The sequence below is a fragment of the Scyliorhinus torazame genome, chromosome 8 (assembly GCF_047496885.1).
Source record: "Scyliorhinus torazame isolate Kashiwa2021f chromosome 8, sScyTor2.1, whole genome shotgun sequence".
Classification (NCBI taxonomy): Eukaryota; Metazoa; Chordata; class Chondrichthyes; order Carcharhiniformes; family Scyliorhinidae; genus Scyliorhinus; species Scyliorhinus torazame.
This window is the reverse complement of record NC_092714.1, coordinates 261,833,269-261,852,756: the sequence shown is the minus strand read 5'-3', so window position 1 is coordinate 261,852,756 and position 19,488 is coordinate 261,833,269. Positions and strand designations below refer to the sequence as shown.

Here is a 19,488-nt window from a genome sequence, read left to right as displayed (position 1 = left end):
GATGAACTATTCCCCTTTGAAGTGCCTTGGAAACATTTTCCACATTCGAAGCGTTATCCAAATGTGATTGTTGAAAAATTGCCTTATTTGGCCATAATTCAATTCATGTTTAAATGGTCTCACAATGCATTGTATCTCTTTTGCGCATCTATAACATTTTGTTGCATCTGCTGAAGAAGGACCTAACTTTGTCGCTGACTTATACTTGAGGAAACATAATCAGACAAGCAGGAAATTTATGACCATAATCTTGTCTCTGAACCAAAATGTAACAAGCCAGGAGTGTGATAGAATATTCTCCACTTACCTGGATGAGTACGACTCCATTAAAACTTGAGAAACTCAACACCAGCTAGGACAATCAGTCCGCTTGATCAGCACCCCAGCCACCGCCTTATTCATTTACTCCCTCCACCACAGTGACATCAGTGTGTGCCATCTACAAGTGCACTGCCACACCTCACCAAGACTCCTTCACCAGCACATCCCAAACCCAAGGCCTCGACCACCTAGAAGGACGAGGGCAACAGAACAAGGAACACCACCACCTGCAAGTTTCCCTCCAAGCCACGCACAATCCTTACTTGGAAATAGATCGTGGTTTCTTCACTGTTGCTAGATCAAAATCCATGAACACTCTAACAGCATCATGGGTGTACCTACACCACATGGACTGTAGCGGTTCAAGAAGACAGCTCGTCACCACGTTCTCAAGGACAGTTGGGGATGAGCAATAAATTGCTGGTCTAGCCAGTGACATCCACACCATATAGATGAATAACCTCCAAAAAGTAAACTGCTGGTTACTAGACCGTAAGAGGCAAAATAAAATGACCAAAGAAATCTATCCGGAAATTTAAAAAAACAAATGAACAAACAGTGGGAAATTTGAACTGAATGCCAGTGTGTGCTTGCAATGTTTTCCAATGTTTACATCAGTATCAGCATCTAGCACTGTCAGGTCACACAGGTCAGCTACAGGATAAAATTCACATCACTCTGTGCTACCATGGTTCTTAATAAAGTCCCCTGTGCTTCGAGCGGGCATTCTGGCGTTAGGATTATGTCTCCACCATACAAAGTAGGCAATAAAATCAAAGAGTAATGTAATCAGACAGGAAGTTCGCATATCGCAAATGCCAGTTGTTAATGGTTATATCCAAAATTTCACCACTGAGTTAACTGTACTTTGACCAGATGAGAACAACTGTTCGAAGCTGTAGGCAGACCTGACTTACCCCGAAATCGGGAGAGCATTTTATAATCGGCAAGTAATAATAATCTAATAATAATCTTTACTATTGTCACAGGTAGGCCTACATTAACAGTGCAATGAGGTTACTGTGAAAATCCCCTCGTCGCCACATTCCAGTGCCTGTTCGGGGACACAGAGGGAGAATTCAGAATGTCCAATTCACCTAACAATTACATCTTTTGGGACTTGTGGGAGGAAACTGGAGCACCCGGAGGAAACCCACGCAGACACGGGGAGAATGTACAGACTCCGCACAGACAGTGACTCAAGCAGGAATCGAACCTGGGACCCTGGAGCTGTGAAGCAACAGTGCTAACTGTTATATTACTTGGTAGTAATAGTTGTTACTTATTTGTTTATGCCGAGTTGAAGTTAGCTTTGATGATAAATACTCAAAGTCATCCAGTGATAACAAATAATTTATTGAGTACCTAATCAGTTTACTTGTGAGTTCTTTTCTTCAATACTTTTACTAGTAGTCGAATTAAACAAGATAGATTTAGATTAACAATGAATAATATACTTTACACTCTGAGCTTGTTATACTTCTGTCCTCCAGCTACAACACATCCAAAGACAGCAGGAAAACAGATTGTGGTTGTTTATATACGCCCTGTTAGTGTTGCCCTCTCGTGACCATCTGACTGCATTGACTACACATTAATCCTTCATGTATTTACATATACAGAGATCACTGCATCCCCCTTTTTTTGTATTACATTTTTTCTATATGCTGTAAAGAAAATTGTACACAAAGAAACGATGCAGTTTGTCATGCATTATACAGAGTTAATTAATCAATCAGTTCAATTTTCACAAGTTTAAACGATTGGGTTTACGTCGTCGTCTACTTGATCTTCTCAGTTGACTTGGAGTAGCTGATTTTCTTTATGTCCTTCTGATCAATGTCAGTTGGTTTATTTAAATGCAAGTTCTGCTGGTTAAGAGATTGATGTAAATTCAACGCTGGAAATACAGGTTGAGGAATTTGAATTTTTAAAAAGTCTCGTCTATTTTGTCGAATTAGTACACCCTCTGCAGTTTTCACAACATATGAACATGGTGCTGCTTGTCTGGTCACAGCGGTGGTTTGAGACCATCCTCCTTCTGGATGTCAAAGTCGAACAGCTTCTAGTGGTTTCAGTGGTATCGCGTGTAGATCATAATAATGTCATTGTTTGTTGCGTTGTTGTGTAATCTTACTCAACACACATGATTGATCTGGATTGCTAATTTGTATCGTGGGTAGCTGTTGTTCTCACTTCATGAATGAAAAGCATTTGAGCCGGAGATAGCCCAGAGCTTAATGGTGAGACTCTGTACGTAAGTAAAGCCAAGTGAATATCGGATTGTGAATCACTTGCCTTGCTTATTAATTGCTTTACAATGTGCACGCCTTTCTCTACTTTGCCGCTTGACTGAGGAAAGTGCGGACTCAAGGTTATATGGTTGAAATTATTTTGGGGGGGTGCAGCATGGTAGCGTAGTGGTAGCACAGCTGCCTCATGTCGCCGAGGTCCCAGGTTCGATCCCGGCTCTGGGTCACTGTCAGTGTGGAGTTTACACATTCTCCCAGTGTTTGCGTGGGTTTCGCCCCCACAACCCAAAGATGTGCATTGTAGGTGAATTGGCCACGCTAAATTGTCCCTTAACTGGAAAAAGTGAATTGGGTACTCTAAATTTTTTTTTTTAAGAAATTATATCTTTTTGAGAAGTCAGTCCACTCCCAATTCACGAAGCAGAAACCATTATCTGACATAATGGTTTGCGGAATTCAATGTCTCGCAAATGTCTCCCTACAAGCCTTGGTCACTGACGTGGAAGTGTGATCTGGAAATTTTACCACTTCAGGAAAATTGTAGTAGTAGTCTATGATGAGAACATAGTCTCTCCCTTTAGCATGGAATAATTAAATGCCTGCTTTCGTCCGCGGTGACGTAGCTATTTCATGCTACTGGAGCGTCTCCTTACATTGTGCTGGTTGATGTTTTTGACATGTGGTACACATCATTACCATGTCGTTTATTTATTCCCGGCCAATATACAGCTTGCCGTGCTCTTCTCTTGCACTTCTCGATTCCGAGTTGTCCTTCGTGGATCTTGCTGAGCAATTCTGACCTGAGAGTTAGCGGATTGACGATTTGGTCATTTCTTAGTAGCAGCCCATCCACAACAGTTAGTTCTGCCTGTATGTTTTGGAACTGTGGAGTGTCCTTTTGGCCAACCATGCTGGAGATGATGTATTACTTGTAGCAAGGTCGCATCTTTTTTTGTCTCAAGATGAATTTGCTGCAATTTTTCGTCAGATGCCGGAAGATTTTCCTTGTACAACTGTAATTGAGCTTCTATTTTATCAATGGACTCAGGAGGTGAGCGTTCAATATTGATGGATCTAGATAGTGTGTCGGCTATGATGAGGTCTTTTCCAGGAGTATAGACTAGTGTGAAGTCATAACTCCTCAACTTCATCATCATTCTTTGCAGGAAAGGACTCAGCTCATTGTGGTTTTTATCAATGATATTGACCAGTGGTCTGTGATCGGTTTCTATGAAGAACGTAAGTAGCCCGTACGCATAGTCGTGAAACTTTGATATACCTGTGATCAGCCGAAGACACTCTTTTTCAATTTGTGCATGCCTGCACTCCGTGGCGGTCATCGTTCTGGATGCGTATGCTACTGGAACCCAGTCTCTTTGGTTGTCTTGCTGAAGTAGTCCCACACCAATTCCATCTTGACTGGTGTCGATTGAGATCTTTGTAGGTTTGGTTGGATCAAAAAAAGTCAGAATAGGAGCTGTCATCAATTGATGCTTGAGGTCCACCCATTCATCCTGGTGGCGTGGAGTCCACTCAAACTCTGTAGTTTATCTGACTAAGATTCGTAGAGCTGACATCCTCGTCAATAAGTTTGAAATGAATTTCCCGAAGAAATGAATGAATCTCAGAAATCGAAGCACAGCTTTTTCATCTTTCGGCTGCTGCATGTTCTGTATTTCAGATATGTTTTCATTGTCTGGCCTGACACCTTGAGCTGAAATTGTACCACCCAAGAAATTCAAAGATGAACGTGCAAACATGCTCTTAGATATGTTGAATCAACCCATCTATGTCTTAAAATTATTCAAAGATTTTGCTCCACTTCTTTATTACTTGCTAATTTACATAAGAACTAGGAACAGGAGTAGGCCATCTGGCCCCTCGAGCCTGCTCCGCCATTTAATGAGATCATGGCTGATCTTTGTGGACTCAGCTCCACTCTCCGGCCCGTACACCATATCCCCGATTCCCTTTATTCATAAGATCATAAGAACTAGGAAAATTAAAATTGCTTATTGTCACAAGTAGGCTTCAAATGAAGTTACTGTGAAAAGTCCCGAGTCGCCACATTCCGGCGCCTGTTCGGGGAGGCTGTTACGGGAATTGAACCGTGCTGCTGGCCTGCCTTGGTCTGCTTTCAAAGTCAGCGATTTAGCCCTGTGCTAAACAGCCCCTTACAATTTGTTCTCATAGTTTATCTTCTCGCCTTTATTAACTTTTTGGTCACTTTTGCTGAGTTTTAAAACTTTCGCAATCGTCTGGCTTACTATTAATCTCTGCCACTTGTATTGTTTTTTTCAGTTTAATACTATCTTTTTTTTTCATAAATTTAGTGTACCCAATTAATTTTTTCCAATTAAGGGGCAATTTAGCGTGGCCAATCCACCTACCCTGCACATCTTTGGGTTGTGGGGGCGAAACCCACGCAAACATGGGGAGAATGTGCAAACTCCACACGGACAGTGACCCAGAGCCGGGATCGAACCTGGGACCTCGGCGCCGTGAAGCAACAGGGCTAACCCACTCCACCACCGTGCTGCCCAGTTTAATACTATCTTTAACATCCTTGGTTACCCATGGTTGATTTATCTCCTTCCTAGAATCCTTCTTCCTCACTGGGATATATTTTATTGTGAGTCATGAACAATTTTCATAACTGTTTATCATTGCTGATCAACTATCTTTCCTGCTAAACTCCTTTCCCAGTCCATTGCAGCCAACTCTGCCCTCATTCCTTTGTAATTACTCTCATTTAAGTTTAGCAAAGTTGTTTCTGACCCAAGTGTCTCACCCTCAAATTGAATGCTAAATTATACCATATTATGGTCACTATTTCCTCGGGGATATTTTATTCTGAGATTGTGTTTTTAAACCTGCACAGTACGCATTACCAGATCAAAAACACCATGGTCTCTGGTTGGATCCACAATATATTGTTCTAGGAAACTGTCCCAAATACACTCTATGAATTCTTCCTCATTCATCCCCTGCAAATTGATTTTCCCAATCCTTTATTATATCCTGATGTATTCGCCAAACTACAGTATAGCTACTGTTTTGGGGCAATTAGATTACTCCCACCAATGTCTTCTTCCCTTTGCCACTTGTATCCGCAGTAATTTGCTTTCATTTTGTCTTCTTCCCTTGTTATTTCTTACCTCCTCCTATATGGATTCTGCATCTTCCAATCATTTCTTGTTATACTTATTCTATCTCATACAAAGAGAGCTACCCCACTATCCTTTCCTTGCTGCCCGGTGTTATGAAAAGTCACAAAATCCTGAATATTTAGTTCCCAGTTTCGATCTCCTTGTAACCATGTATCAGTAATGGTTATTATTATTATTGGGCAGCATGGTAGCACAGTGGTTAGCACAATGGCCTCACAGCGCCAGGGTCCCAGGTTCGATTCCCGGCTTGGGTCACTGTCTGTGCGGAGTCTTCAAGTTCTCCCCGTGTCTGTGTGGGTTTCCTCCGGGTGCTCCGGTTTTCACCCACAGTCCAAAGATGTGCAGGGGTAGGTGAATTGGCCATGCTAAATTGCCCTTAGTGTCCAAAAAAGGTAAGGTGGGGTTACAGGGATAGGGTGGAAGTGTGGGGATAGGGTGCTCTTTCCAAGGGCCGGTGCAGACTCGATGGGCCGAATGGCCTCCTTCTGCACTGTAAATTCTGTGATTCTGTGATCTGTAATTAGATCTTACCCACTAACCTCAAATTTGTGCCGTTAATTCATTTATTTTGTGTTGCATCACCTGCAAGTTCCCCTCCAAACCATTAATCATCCTGACTTTGAACTATATCTCCATTCCTTCACCGTCAGGTTCAAAATCTGGGATCTCCCCGAGAATGGTGAGTGTACCAAAACAGGTGACCTGTAGCGATTCAAGAAGGTGGCTCACGGTCACCTCCTCAACTGCAATTAGGGATGGACACACCAACAGTGACCTTGCCAGTGATGCTCACACCCCATGAGCAATTTTTTTAAAAAAATTCAGATCAGGCATCTCCAATGGGCCAGCAATACCGGAACCATCAGATTATCTGGAATATTAGGTTAGATCTGTCTCTTGTTGCTAATAAAACCCCCAATTATAGTCCCAAGCTGATGTTCATTGATCCATAAAACACACTACACGGCACACTCAGAATTCAGCAAGTCAGCATTTCTTTCAGAATAACAGATCTATCATTAAACTTTCCACAAGGCAGAACAATTTATTCTGATTAAAAATGTGCAAATTTGCTCACATGAAAATGATGAAAATGAGAAACCCAAGCCCAGTGGCTGCACTCTACCATATGATTGGAGGAGGCCATTCAGCCCATCAAACCTGTTCAGATCATGACTGATCTGGACTTCAAATCTACTTCCCTCCACATGTTCACGGTGATGGAGGCAGCTTGCCACTGGGATCTTCCCCGTCCCGCCACTGTCAATGGGGTGTCCAGTTGTTTGCACCCACCCCCCCCCCCCCCCCCCCCCGCCAGAAAACCCATAGTGGGATAGTGGGGGAGGCTACTGTTGGAAGGAGCAGGAGACCCCACCAACGGGCAAGGCTGGAGACCTCCAGCCATTATTTCATGATTCCCCTCCTGAATGCTCAATCTCTGATTTTAAGATTGTGTTCCCTTTTCCTTCATTCCTCCTCAGATTCACTGAATTCTGTCAAGGGAAAGCTGGACCTGTTACCGTCCTCAACCAAAAGACTAGGTGCTGGAATAAGGAAGTACCAGGGTTACAGTGATCCCCTGGTCAGGTTTCGATTGCCTGTGGTGGTCACCGATGAATTCGCAAACTCTTTCTCTCAAATTGTCTTGGGTTTTTAATGATTTTTTTGCCTCCTTCAAATGGGGACAGCATTTAGGTGCCCGCCTAACAACACTCCCTTAGGCCTATTCAACCCTTAACTGCCTAATATGATGAATGTAGAAATTTCAGAAAGATATTATATGTATTTAGTGCAGTACGGGTTAAAATCCTGCGTTAGTGTGGGTATGACTGCTGCAGTAATGTTTTTTAAAATCCTGAGTTGCAAGACAGCTAGTGTTTTCTGGGGAACTAGAGGTGCAATTAAAGCATCATAAAAGCTTAGGCTAATGGAGTTTTGTTTGGATTAAGAGGGTTCCCTGTGATGTATTTAATTATCAACATTTGTGTTCAGTTACTAAGATGTTTAACTAATGGGAGGAGCCAGAGCCCCAGGCATTTTAGCGGAAAAGCAGAGATTGTTCAGTTGGGAGATGGAGATCAAACCATGAAGACAGTTTATAAAGACTACAGGCACGTTTCTGCCGGCGTGGATCCTGGCGCTATGGGTGAATCCCGCGAGAGGCCCAAATCGGGCTTTGCGCCGGTTCGAATGCGGGTCCCCCGACTCTCTTCACCCGACGTGATCTGTATTCCCCCCCTTGTTGGGTGTGACCCAGATCAGCATGGCTCATTTAAACACCCAGACGCGGTTTTCACCCTGGAGTCAACGGCCGTGCCAGTGAGACCTCAACCGGGCGTCAGTTAGCACTGGTTTCGACATCATGGACCAGATGTGGTGGCACCTCAGGGGTATCGCGCAGGCCATTAGAGACCCCAGGGTGGTCGGGGACAGGGCAGGGTGGTACCCTGGCACTCCCCTGGCAGCCAGGCTCTTGGCACTGCCAACCTGGCAATGCTACCCAGGCACTGTTTGAGTGCCCAGGTGGGACTGCCCAGGTGCCATTGCCATGGTGCCAGGTTGGCATTGCCAGGGTCAGATATGGGAAGGCCTTACCTATTATTGCGGGGTGAGGGGGATTTCTAGGGACCCTAGAAGGTTGGGATATGCATTGGGATCCAGAAAGCAGGGGCGGAGGGTGCCTGAAAGGGCGGGGGGATTGCAGAGATCAGGGCTACTGATCAAAATGGCACCCCGATCTGTGAGGAACCATTCCTGCAGGAATTCAGTGCAGGAAGTCGACTGAAGTGTGGCCTCAGCAGGGAAATACTCCCCAAGGTCCAAAAGCAGGATGAATCTCAGCAATGCAGCTGTCGAGAAACACACTGCCAAATGCACCCAAAACTGGATTTAGTTTCAAGTCCACTGAATCACGCCCTTCAGCTAGAGATCCTGCATTGTTATAGCAGGGTTCAGCTCTATGTCTTAAAACAGTTGCAAAACAACATCCCTTAAGCAAGTATACCTGGGTCTGCTAACTGTAATTAAAAGTGGATTGAGAACTGAGATGGTTTTGTCGTTTAAGTGGAAATAGAGATAGCAGTTAAGCGTTATTGTGTCAGTGTATTGATTAGCATTGTTTAAGGGGTAGTTGTATGTTATTTTCTTATGTGAAGTTAAAGATATTTTAATACTATGTTGGTAATAAAGTTTGTTTTAAAATACCATGGTCGGGATTCTCCAAAATCGCGGCTAAGTGTTGACGCTGGCGTAAACACTGGAGTGTTTCATGCCGGCGTCAACGGGCCTCTTCGCCCAGTGATTCAGTGGCCCCCAGGGGGCCAGCATGGTGCCGTAGTGCTCCACGCAGCTCCGGCGCCGATACGCGGCCCTGCACTGCCGGTGCGGGTCCGTGCATGTGCACAGCGGCCGGTTCCGCACCCATGCATGCGCATGGTGGCCGTTTCCGCAACATGGCGTAGCGACACAGCTGGCCCGCGCGGAAGAAGATAGGCCCCCCCCAGATGGCGCATGCCCGCTGATCGGTAGCCCCTGATCGTGGGCCTGGCCGTCGTTGAGGCCCCCTCCAGAGTCTGATCCCCTGGCCCCGCCCCCGCTCCCCCCCCCCACCAGGACAGCCACCGCGGCCGCGGGTCCGAGCTCTCGCCGGGTGGTACCATATGTAAACCACGGCGGCGGAACTCAGCAGGAACTCGGCCGGTTGACCGCGGAGCATTGCCGCGGGGCCTCTTTCAACGGCCCCGACCGTCGCCGCATCGACCGTGCACGCGCGACTGCCGCCGATCTCCCGTCGCCGGAGAATCGTGTCCCGGCGTCGGAGCGGCGTGGCGGGAATTTTCGGCGTCAACACCGATTCTCAGACCCGGCGCGGGCTCGGAGAATTCCGGTCCATATCGCTATTTTGCATGAAATCACTCCTGGAGCGAGTTATCCTTCCCTCACAGTCTTACAAAATTTAAAGTAAAATATTGGGGTTTCTGTCCAGTATCCGAGCCACTGTTGGGATCTGGTTCAGGATTGCAATACTAATTAGAGGAAGGCAAATGAGAATGGGCAGGCTGCTTTTCACCAACTCTTGTTGAAAAAGCAGAAAATAAAGAACATTGGAAGCTGCCCTGTGCCCATCCCACCCCATCCCCTCCAGACAGCAAGTCAAATCTATTGCTACTGTACTTTCCCTCACAGCACTGTGAATGATCTCTTCAAGTTTAGTATCAGGACTGACACCTCTACAGATTGCCCTCCACTGTCCCAGCACTAAATTGATTGTATTTGTGTTTTGTTCCTCTCCCAGGCCTGATCTCCCACTCTCGCCCATCCCTCCCAAGGGTACCCAATTCCGCCTCACTCAAAAATCCTTACCTTAGTCTGGTGTCCATGTTGTCTTATTCATGGGCCTTCTTGCAGTCCCAGCAGTGCCCACTACTGAGTTTTGGTGCTGCTGTGACGGCAGCTGCTGCTGGCCAAACTGATCGATCCAATCCCGAGGCTGGGACCTGGTCACTGAGAGGGAGAATTCCCATGCTGAGCTTATTAAGACCACCATTTTCTTCTGGAGGGCAGGCTTTTTCAAAGTCATTTGGATCGCAACTGAGCGATACACATTCCTGTAAAATCCAGCCCATTGACTCTACAGAACAGAAACCCATTCTATATGGACCTCAACTGGCTCACACCTGCATTTATACTCCAAGCATTGCGCTGGTCAAGGAGACACAGCCTGAGTGAGTGAGACACAGACAGAGTGAGAATTTGAAACTTGGTAATTTGGTGCAGTGAGGTAATTCGGTGAAGAGTGGGAGAAGGTGCTTTTCCCTACTGTTTTGTTCTCTCTCTTTCTTCTGGCCTGTAACTTTTAATCAGCAGGGAGAGAACCTGAGAAAATATGAGACTCTCAGAAGGTAAGTAAGTGATTTTTACTCATTTTTACTTTTATTACCTTTTCAAATTGTGTGTGTGTGTGGGGGGGGGGGGGGGGAGGGGGGGGTGAGATGACATCACAGAAAAGCTGTGACCTGAGTGGTGGGTGGGAATCTACACTAAATTTTAAAAATTAAGCATTGGTAACTAATTAAACATAATTACTTAATTATAATTTAGAGGGGTACCTAAGCCACAGATCGGAGAGTACTATATTTAGCTTTCACATTTATAGTAGAAATCTAGTGCTAGGAAACAGATAGTTAACAGTAACTTTTTTTTTTTTAATTTTAACTTTTAACTTTAATTTACTAATTAATTGATGCAATGTCAGTTAGAGGGGTGCAGTGCTCTGACTGTGAGATGTGGCAGATCCGGGAGGCTTCCAGCGTCCCGGATGGCTTCATCTGCAGAAAGTGCACCCAACTGGAGCTCCTCACAGACCGCATGGTTCGGTTGGAGCAGCAATTGGATGCACTTAGGAGCATGCAGGTGGCGGAAAGCATCATAGATAGCAGTTATATAAATGTGGTCACACCCAAGGTGCAGGCAGAGAAATGGTTGACCACCAGAAAGGGCAGGCAGTCAGTGCAGGAATCCCCTGTGGTTGTCCCCCTCTCGAACAGGTATACCCCTTTGGATACTATCAGGGGAAAACAGCAGCAGCCAGAGCAGTGGCACCACGGCTGGCTCTGATGTTCAGAAGGGAGGGTCAAAGCGCAGAAGAGCAATAGTAATAGGGGACTCTATAGTCAGGGGCACAGATAGGCGCTTCTGTGGACGTGAAAGAGACTCCAGGTTGGTATGTTGCCTCCCTGGTGCCAGGGTCCAGGATGTCTCCGAACGGGTAGAGGGCATCCTGAAGGGGGAGGGCAAACAGGCAGAGGTCATTGTACATATTGGTACTAACGACATAGGCAGGAAGGGGCATGAGGTCCTGCAGCAGGAGTTCAGGGAGCTAGGCAGAAAGTTAAAAGACAGGACCTCTAGGGTTGTAATCTCGGGATTACTCCCTGTGCCACGTGCCAGTGAGGCTAGAAATAGGAAGATAGAACAGCTAAACACGTGGCTAAACAGCTGGTGTAGGAGGGAGGGTTTCCGTTATCTGGACCACTGGGAGCTCTTCCGGGGCAGGTGTGACCTATATAAGAAGGACGGGTTGCATCTAAACTGGAAAGGCATAAATATCCTGGCCGCGAGGTTTGCTAGTGTCACACGGGAGAGTTTAAACTAGTATGGCAGGGGGGTGGGCATGGGAGCAATAGGTCAGAAGGTGAGAGCATTGAGGGAGAACTAGGGAATAGGGACAGTGTGGCTCTGAGGCAGAGCAGACAGGGAGAAGTTGCTGAACACAGCGGGTCTGGTGGCCTGAAGTGCATATGTTTTAATGCAAGAAGTATTACGGGTAAGGCAGATGAACTTAGAGCTTGGATTAGTACTTGGAACTATGATGTTGTTGCCATTACAGAGACCTGGTTGAGGGAAGGGCAGGATTGGCAGCGAAACGTTCCAGGATTTAGATGTTTCAGGCGGGATAGAGGGGGATGTAAAAGGGGTGGCGGAGTTGCGCTACTGGTTAGGGAGGATATCACAGCTGCACTACGGGAGGACACCTCAGAGGGCAGTGAGGCTATATGGGTAGAGATCAGGAATAAGAAGGGTGCAGTCACAATGTTCGGGGTATACTACAGGCCTCCCAACAGCCAGCGAGAGATAGAGGAGCAGATAGGTAGACAGATTTTGGAAAAGAGTAAAACCAACAGGGTTGTGGTGATGGAAGACTTCAACTTCCCCAATATTGACTGGGACTCACTTAGTGCCAGGGGCTTAGATGGAGCAGAGTTTGTAAGGAGCATCCAGGAGGGCTTCTTAAAACAATATGTAGACAGTCCAACTAGGGAAGGGGCGATACTGGACCTGGTATTGGGGAATGAGCCCGGCCAGGTGGTACAAGTTTCAGTAGGGGAGCATTTTGGGAACAGTGACCACAATTCAGTAAGTTGTAAAGTGCTGGTGGACAAGGATAAGAGTGGTCCTAGGGTGAATGTGCTAAATTGGGGGAAGGCTAATTATAACAATATTAGGTGGGAACTGAAGAACCTAGATTGGGGGTGGATGTTTGCGGGCAAATCAACATCTGACATGTGGGAGGCTTTCAAGTGTCAGTTGAAAGGAATTCAGGACCGGCATGTTCCTGTGAGGAAGAAGGATAAATACGGCAATTTTCGGGAACCTTGGATAACAAGAGATATTGTCGGCCTCGTCAAAAAGAAAAAGGAGGCATTTGTCAGGGCTAAAAGGCTGGGAACAGACGAAGCCTTTGTGGAACATAAGGAAAGTAGGAAGGAACTTAAGCAAGGAGTCAGGAGGGCTAGAAGGGGTCACGAAAAGTCATTGGCAAATAGGGTTAAGGAAAATCCCAAGGCTTTTAGCACGTACATAAAAAGCAAGAGGGTAGCCAGGGAAAGGGTTGGCCCACTGAAGGAAAGGCAAGGGAATCTATGTGTGGAGCCAGAGGAAATGGGCGAGGTACTAAATGAATACTTTGCATCAGTATTCACCAAAGAGAAGGAATTGGTAGATGTTGAGTCTGGAGAAGGGTGTGTAGATAGCCTGGGTCACATTGAGATCCAAAAAGACGAGGTGTTGGGCGTCTTAAAAAATATTAAGGTAGATAAGTCCCCAGGGCCTGATGGGATCTACCCCAGAATACTGAAGGAGGTTGGAGAGGAAATTGCTGAGGCCTTGACAGAAATCTTTGGATCCTCACTGTCTTCAGATGATGTCCCGGAGGACTGGAGAATAGCCAATGTTGTTCCTCTGTTTAAGAAGGGTAGCAAGGATAATCCAGGGAACTACAGGCCGGTGAGCCTTACTTCAGTGGTAGGGAAATTACTGGAGAGAATTCTTCGAGACAGGATCTACTCCCATTTGGAAGCAAATGGATGTATTAGTGAGAGGCAGCATGGTTTTGTGAAGGGGAGGTCGTGTCTCACTAACTTGATAGAGTTTTTCGAGGAGGTCACAAAGATGATTGATGCAGGTAGGGCAGTGGATGTTGTCTATATGGACTTCAGGAAGGCCTTTGACAAGGTCCCTCATGGTAGACTAGTACAAAAGGTGAAGTCACACGGGATCAGGGGTGAGCTGGCAAGGTGGATACAGAACTGGCTAGGTCATAGAAGGCAGAGAGTAGCAATGGAAGGATGCTTTTCTAATTGTAGGGCTGTGACCAGTGGTGTTCCGCAGGGATCAGTGCTGGGACCGTTGCTGTTTGTAGTATATATAAATGATTTGGAGGAAAATGTAACTGGCCTGATTAGTAAGTTTGCAGACGACACAATGGTTAGTGGAATTGCGGATAGCGATGAGGACTGGCAGAGGATACAGCAGGATTTAGATTGTTTGGAGACTTGGGCGGAGAGATGGCAGATGGAGTTTAATCCGGACAAATGTGAGGTAATGCATTTTGGAAGGTCTAATGCAGGTAGGGAATATACAGTGAATGGTAGAACCCTCAAGAGTATTGAAAGTCAGAGAGATCTAGGTGTACAGGTCCACAGGTCACTGAAAGGGGCAACACAGGTGGAGAAGGCAGTCAAGAAGGCATACGGCATGCTTGCCTTCATTGGCCGGGGCATTGAGTATAAGAATTGGCAAGTCATGTTGCAGCTGTAAAGAACCTTAGTTAGGCCACACTTGGAGTATAGTCTTCAATTCTGGTCGCCACACTACCAGAAGGATGTGGATGCTTTAGAGAGGGTGCAGAAGAGATTTACCAGAATGTTGCCTGGTATGGAGGGCATTAGCTATGAGGAGCGGTTGAATAAACTCGGTTTGTTCTCACTGGAACGACGGAGGTTGAGGGGCGACCTGATAGAGGTCTACAAGATTATGAGGGGCATAGACAGAGTGGATAGTCAGAGGCTTTTCCCCAGGGTAGAGGGGTCAATTACTAGGGGGCATAGGTTTAAGGAGAGAGGGGCAAGTTTTAGAGTAGATGTACGAGGCAAGTTTTTTACACAGAGGGTAGTGGGTGCCTGGAACTCGCTACCGGAGGAGGTGGTGGAAGCAGGGACGATAGTGACATTTAAGGGGCATCTTGACAAATACATGAATAGGATGGGAATAGAGGGATACGGACCCAGGAAGTGTAGAAGATTGTAGTTTAGTCGGGCAGCATGGTCGGCATGGGCTTGGAGGGCCGAAGGGCCTGTTCCTGTGCTGTACATTTCTTTGTTCTTTGTTCTTTGTTCATTCGAACTTCCCCCTACCCTTCGTCTTCAATTAACATCACTCCTCTCTTTTCCTTTCATCTTCAGTCACTTAACTAACTTTCTCTTAAATGGAACTCCCATATTCACTTCAACTACTCCTTGTAGCAGTGAGTTCAGCATTCTCACCGATGAATAATGTTGCAACAATCTATAAGGGCTCTAAAAATTGTACCTCTTTTGCTTTCCTGTTGGATGATCCACTCTCCCTATTTGGGACCGCCTCTTCTGATTGGTCAAGATATGTGGCTTGCTAACACTGACCATAACTGAGGAATGTCAGTGACTGGGAGTATTCAATAAAATCTACAAAATACCAATATGCCCCATTTTTAAAAGGACTTACAAGCAATGACTTGCAGGTTTCGACTTGCAGTGACAGACCACTCCCACCATTATAGTTCATCAGAACGTTGGTGACACTCAGAAACACAGGTGCCAATTTGGGGGTCCACATGCATTTGCTTCTCAGTCATTGCTGGCCCAGCTGCCTACCTGTATCTCAGCGTTCTGTTTCCCTTTCTTCTGGCTCGCTGCACAGTTCCTGGTGCCACAGGTTCCTCTCGATCTGCTGGATGCAGAGATCTCTGTCTTGATACTAAACTTGAAGGGGCCATTTACAGTGCTGTGAGGGAACGTGCAGCAGCAATAGATTTGACTTGCTCTAGAAAACAGCTATAATACATATGTTGGGTTGACTGGCTGCCTTCTATGCTTGAAAGTTTCATGACTCTACAACTGCCATTAGGCTGCCTTTGTTCACGAGCCTGCACCTCGCTGTGCATTGGCATTGCCCCAGAAGTGGGGGAGGAAGAAAATTTGCTGTAAAACAATGAGATTGCTATTATTCTCAAGCAATTTATCCAGTAAATAATTTGAAAAATACCAACGTTTCTACCTATGAGAAGTTTTTTCCAGGAATGCTAGATGTTGGCTCCCACACAGAGTCATTTCCCAGCAAGTTGATCCCCAAATGTACCAAGACGGTGGATGCCACATTTGCAAGTCATGGCTTGTTCGAGCTCAGTTCTGTTGCAATTTAAAAGACATTAGAATGGATTCGCTACAACAGTCTCACCATCTCCGAAACCCACAACATTCTGTGTTGCCTACCTTTTGGGTAAAATCAAAGCAATAATGCAGGCGCCAGGATTAGCCATGGAACCCAGGGCGGCAGACAGGTGGTAAGCAAGGTTTCCATAGGGTAAACATGAATACGTCTGCACTGATGGTAGAAAACCATTGGTCAATGAATTCACCCAGGCGACGAGAAAATAGATGAAGAGATGCTGCTGCTTGGAGTACTTTGTGAATGTACTGGTTTCCACATTTTCTGTTTTGGCTGTGAGCTTTGCTTCATCCATTGACTTTGTAGGACTATTGGGACTGGAGCTTTGTTGATTTGTTGGTCGCTTGGAGATGTGTTTATTCAGTTCTGATTCAGTGGTGGAGACATGCACCATTTGGTCAGCCACGTGCGCTTCATTAATCTCCTTGTGTGGTAACCATGGAACACGGGTGAGGAAAAAGAAGGCCACCAAGCAGAAAACCATCATAACTGTGAGGAAAGCTAAGAAAGCTGCTGTAGAGAAGTTGGCAGGTATGTAATGAGTTTCAATCTGGTGGATACTCGACCCCTCTGTGAAATCATCAACGGTCATGTTGATTGTCTTTGAAACATTCACACACTTGACCATCCCCACACCCTGGCTTAGTGCCACAAGGCCAGGGACAAAGCCACTCAAGCCTTCCCCAATAAAATAGGTGGTCATATACTTTGTCGGGAGTCTCATCATGAAAGGGAGAAAGGTCACAGAAGATGTACAGTCCACGAGTGACAAGAATAAGGCCAGTGTAAGAAATGCTGTACTGTGTGGTCTGCCTGTCAGTAGTGTCGTTTCCTTCCAGAAGAATATCATCAGCAAGCTGGCCATGATTCCGATGCTGATAATAATGTAAATGACAATGATCTCATTCATCTTCCCTGGTGCAAACTTGTGCATGAGAGTGACAAACAGAGGTCCCACATTGGCCAGTTGAATGATGACAGTCAAGTAAGAGGGCAAGCCCCATCCTTCAGGCAACACGTTCACAATAAGCGGAAGCTCCACCCAAAGGCCATTGATGGCAACCCATGAGCCCATGCCAAATATGCAGGCCAGTACGTGGGTGATGAGGGGCATGGTGCTGTGGTGCGGGCTCATCTATGTGACAGAGTTCATTTGCATTAGGCAGCTCAGGGCGGATGGAAGTTATAAGTTGTTTCCTGAAATGCAAAGCAACAATAAAATAATCCTGTGCTTACCAAATAAGGTGCAACAAAATCAAAGCAAGATTTGTGACCATTGCTCACCCAAGTACACCCAAGGTTAAAGAGTACAATGCCACCAAAGTCCAGAACTCAGACACTCACATTATATTATTAAGAATAAAACAACAAGTTGCACTTATAGGGGCATAGGAGAATCAGGAGCGGAGTAGGCAATTGAGCCATTCAAGCCTACTCTGCGTTCAATAAGGTCATGGCTGACCTGGTGTGGGCTCAATTCCACTTTCCTGTCCACCCACATAACCCTTGAATTCCCTTGGCTCTGGAAAATCTGTCTAACTCAGGCTTGAATGTTTACAATGGCCGAGCCTTGCTCTCTGGGGAAGAGAATTCCACAGACTAACCACCCTCTGAGAGAAAACATTTCTTCTCATCTCTGTCTTAAAGGGGAGACCTCTTATTCTTCAACTACATCCCCTTCTAGACTCCCCCACAAATGGAAACTTCCTCTGATCCACCCAGTCAGATCCAGGCAGGATTTTATTGATTTTTAAAAGATCTCTCATTCTTCTAAACTCCAATGGGTAGAGACCCAATCTGTGCAATCTTTCTTCGTAGGAGAAGTCCTTGAACCCCAGGAATGAGTTGAGTGAACTTTCCCTGTACTGCTTCTCATGGAACAATTGGCAGATGTTTACAGACCCATCACAGCGGGTGGGGTTTGGAGGGGGGCGGGGGGGGGGGGGGTGGGGGGGGGGGGGGCGGTTGTGGGTTGGAGGCTGTAAAATGCAGCAAGCCATTCAAAATTCCAATTCGGCAGGAACGAAGGTCCCTCTGCTGGGATGGACTGTAAAATCCTGCTGTGTATCTTTATTTTCACGTAAGGAGTTCAAAACTGTACGCAGTATTCCAGATGTGGTCTCACTAAAGCCCTGTACAGCTGCAATAAAACCTCTCTGCTTTTATACTCCATTCCCTCGGCAATAGGACCAACATTCCATTTGCCTTCCTAATCAATAACTGCAAACTAACGTTTTGCGGCTCATGTTCCTGGAAACTTAGATCCCTCTGTATCATCAAGTGCTGTAATCTCTCTCCATTTTATTCATGTGCTATTTTTCTATTCTTCCCGCGAGGTGGACAAATCCACAATTTCACCACATTCTACTCCATCTGCCAATTCTTTGCCAACTCGCTTAACAGTGGCACAGTCGTTAGCACTACTGCCTCAGTGCCAGGGATCTGTGTTCAATTTTGGCCTCGGGTGACTGTGTCTGCGTGGAGTTTGCACATTCATAGAATCCCTACAGGGCAGAAGGAGGCCATTTGGCCTCCCAAGTCTACACTGACCCTCCGAAAGAGCACACAACCTAGGCTCACTCCCCCGCTCTATCCCCCTAACCCCACTCAACCTAAGGGGCAATTTTAGCAGAGCCAACCCACCATTCTCCCCATGTCTGTGTGGGTTTCCTCTCACAATGCAAAGATGTGCAGGTTAGGTGGATTGGCCACGTTAAATTGCCCTCGGGTTCAAAAATGTGCAAGTTAGATGGAGTTACGGGGAATAGGGTGGGGAGTGGTCCTAGGTAGGGCGTTCTTTCAAAGGGTTGGTGAAGACCAGATGGGTGAATGACCTCCTTCTGTACTGTAAGAATTCTATTCTATTCTATCTAAATCCGTTTGCAGGTTCTTTACCTCCTCTTGACAATTTACTTTCTTACTTATCTTGGTGTCATCAGCAAATGCAGCTACCGTCCATTCAGTCCCTTCATCCAAATCATGGATATAGAATATAAGTAGCTGAGCACTAACCCCTGTGACATCCCACTAGTTACAGTTTGACAATGCGAAAAGACCATTTATCCCTACTCTCTGCTTTCTGTTAGCTCACTAACTGGGATCCATGTTACCCCTACACCATATTCTCTTATCTTGTGCAATAATCTTTAATGTGGCTCCTTATCAAATTCCTTTTGCAAATCACCATCCCTGGTGATGGTGATTGCTTCAAGTTCCTCCCTCCGGTACACCTTTTGATTTTGAAGTATCTTTGGGAAGTTTTCCACAGTGAAGACAGACACAAAAGACCTGTTCAACACCTCCACGATTTCCTTGTCCCATTAATCAATTCCCCAGGCTCACTCTCTGGAGGACCAACATTAGTTTTAGTTGCTCTTTTCCTATTCAACTACTTGTCGGAACTCTCGTTATCTGTTTTATATTACTAGCTGGCTTTCGCTCAACGTTCTCCCTCTTCATTTTTTAAAAAGTCATTCTTTGTT

At 45.9% G+C, this 19,488-nt stretch overlaps 1 protein-coding gene across 7 annotated transcripts in view; it reads right to left on the bottom strand.

Annotated features, from left to right (window-relative positions):
- slc52a3-1 (solute carrier family 52 member 3-1) overlaps positions 1 to 19,488 on the bottom strand; it is a 60,421-nt gene that overhangs the window by 29,265 nt on the left and 11,668 nt on the right. For 2 of the 7 annotated variants that reach the window (XM_072515223.1, XM_072515224.1), the window contains exon 2: positions 16,051 to 17,203. In XM_072515223.1, coding sequence (XP_072371324.1) covers positions 16,051 to 17,141 — 1,091 coding nt within the window. In that variant the 5' untranslated portion in view covers positions 17,142 to 17,203. Of the gene's footprint in view, positions 1 to 1,661; positions 4,288 to 10,105; positions 10,247 to 15,432; positions 15,760 to 15,835; positions 15,967 to 16,050; positions 17,204 to 19,488 lie in introns of those variants that run through there. The other 5 variants (XR_011948816.1, XR_011948817.1, XR_011948815.1 and 2 more) reach the window with 5 other exon arrangements.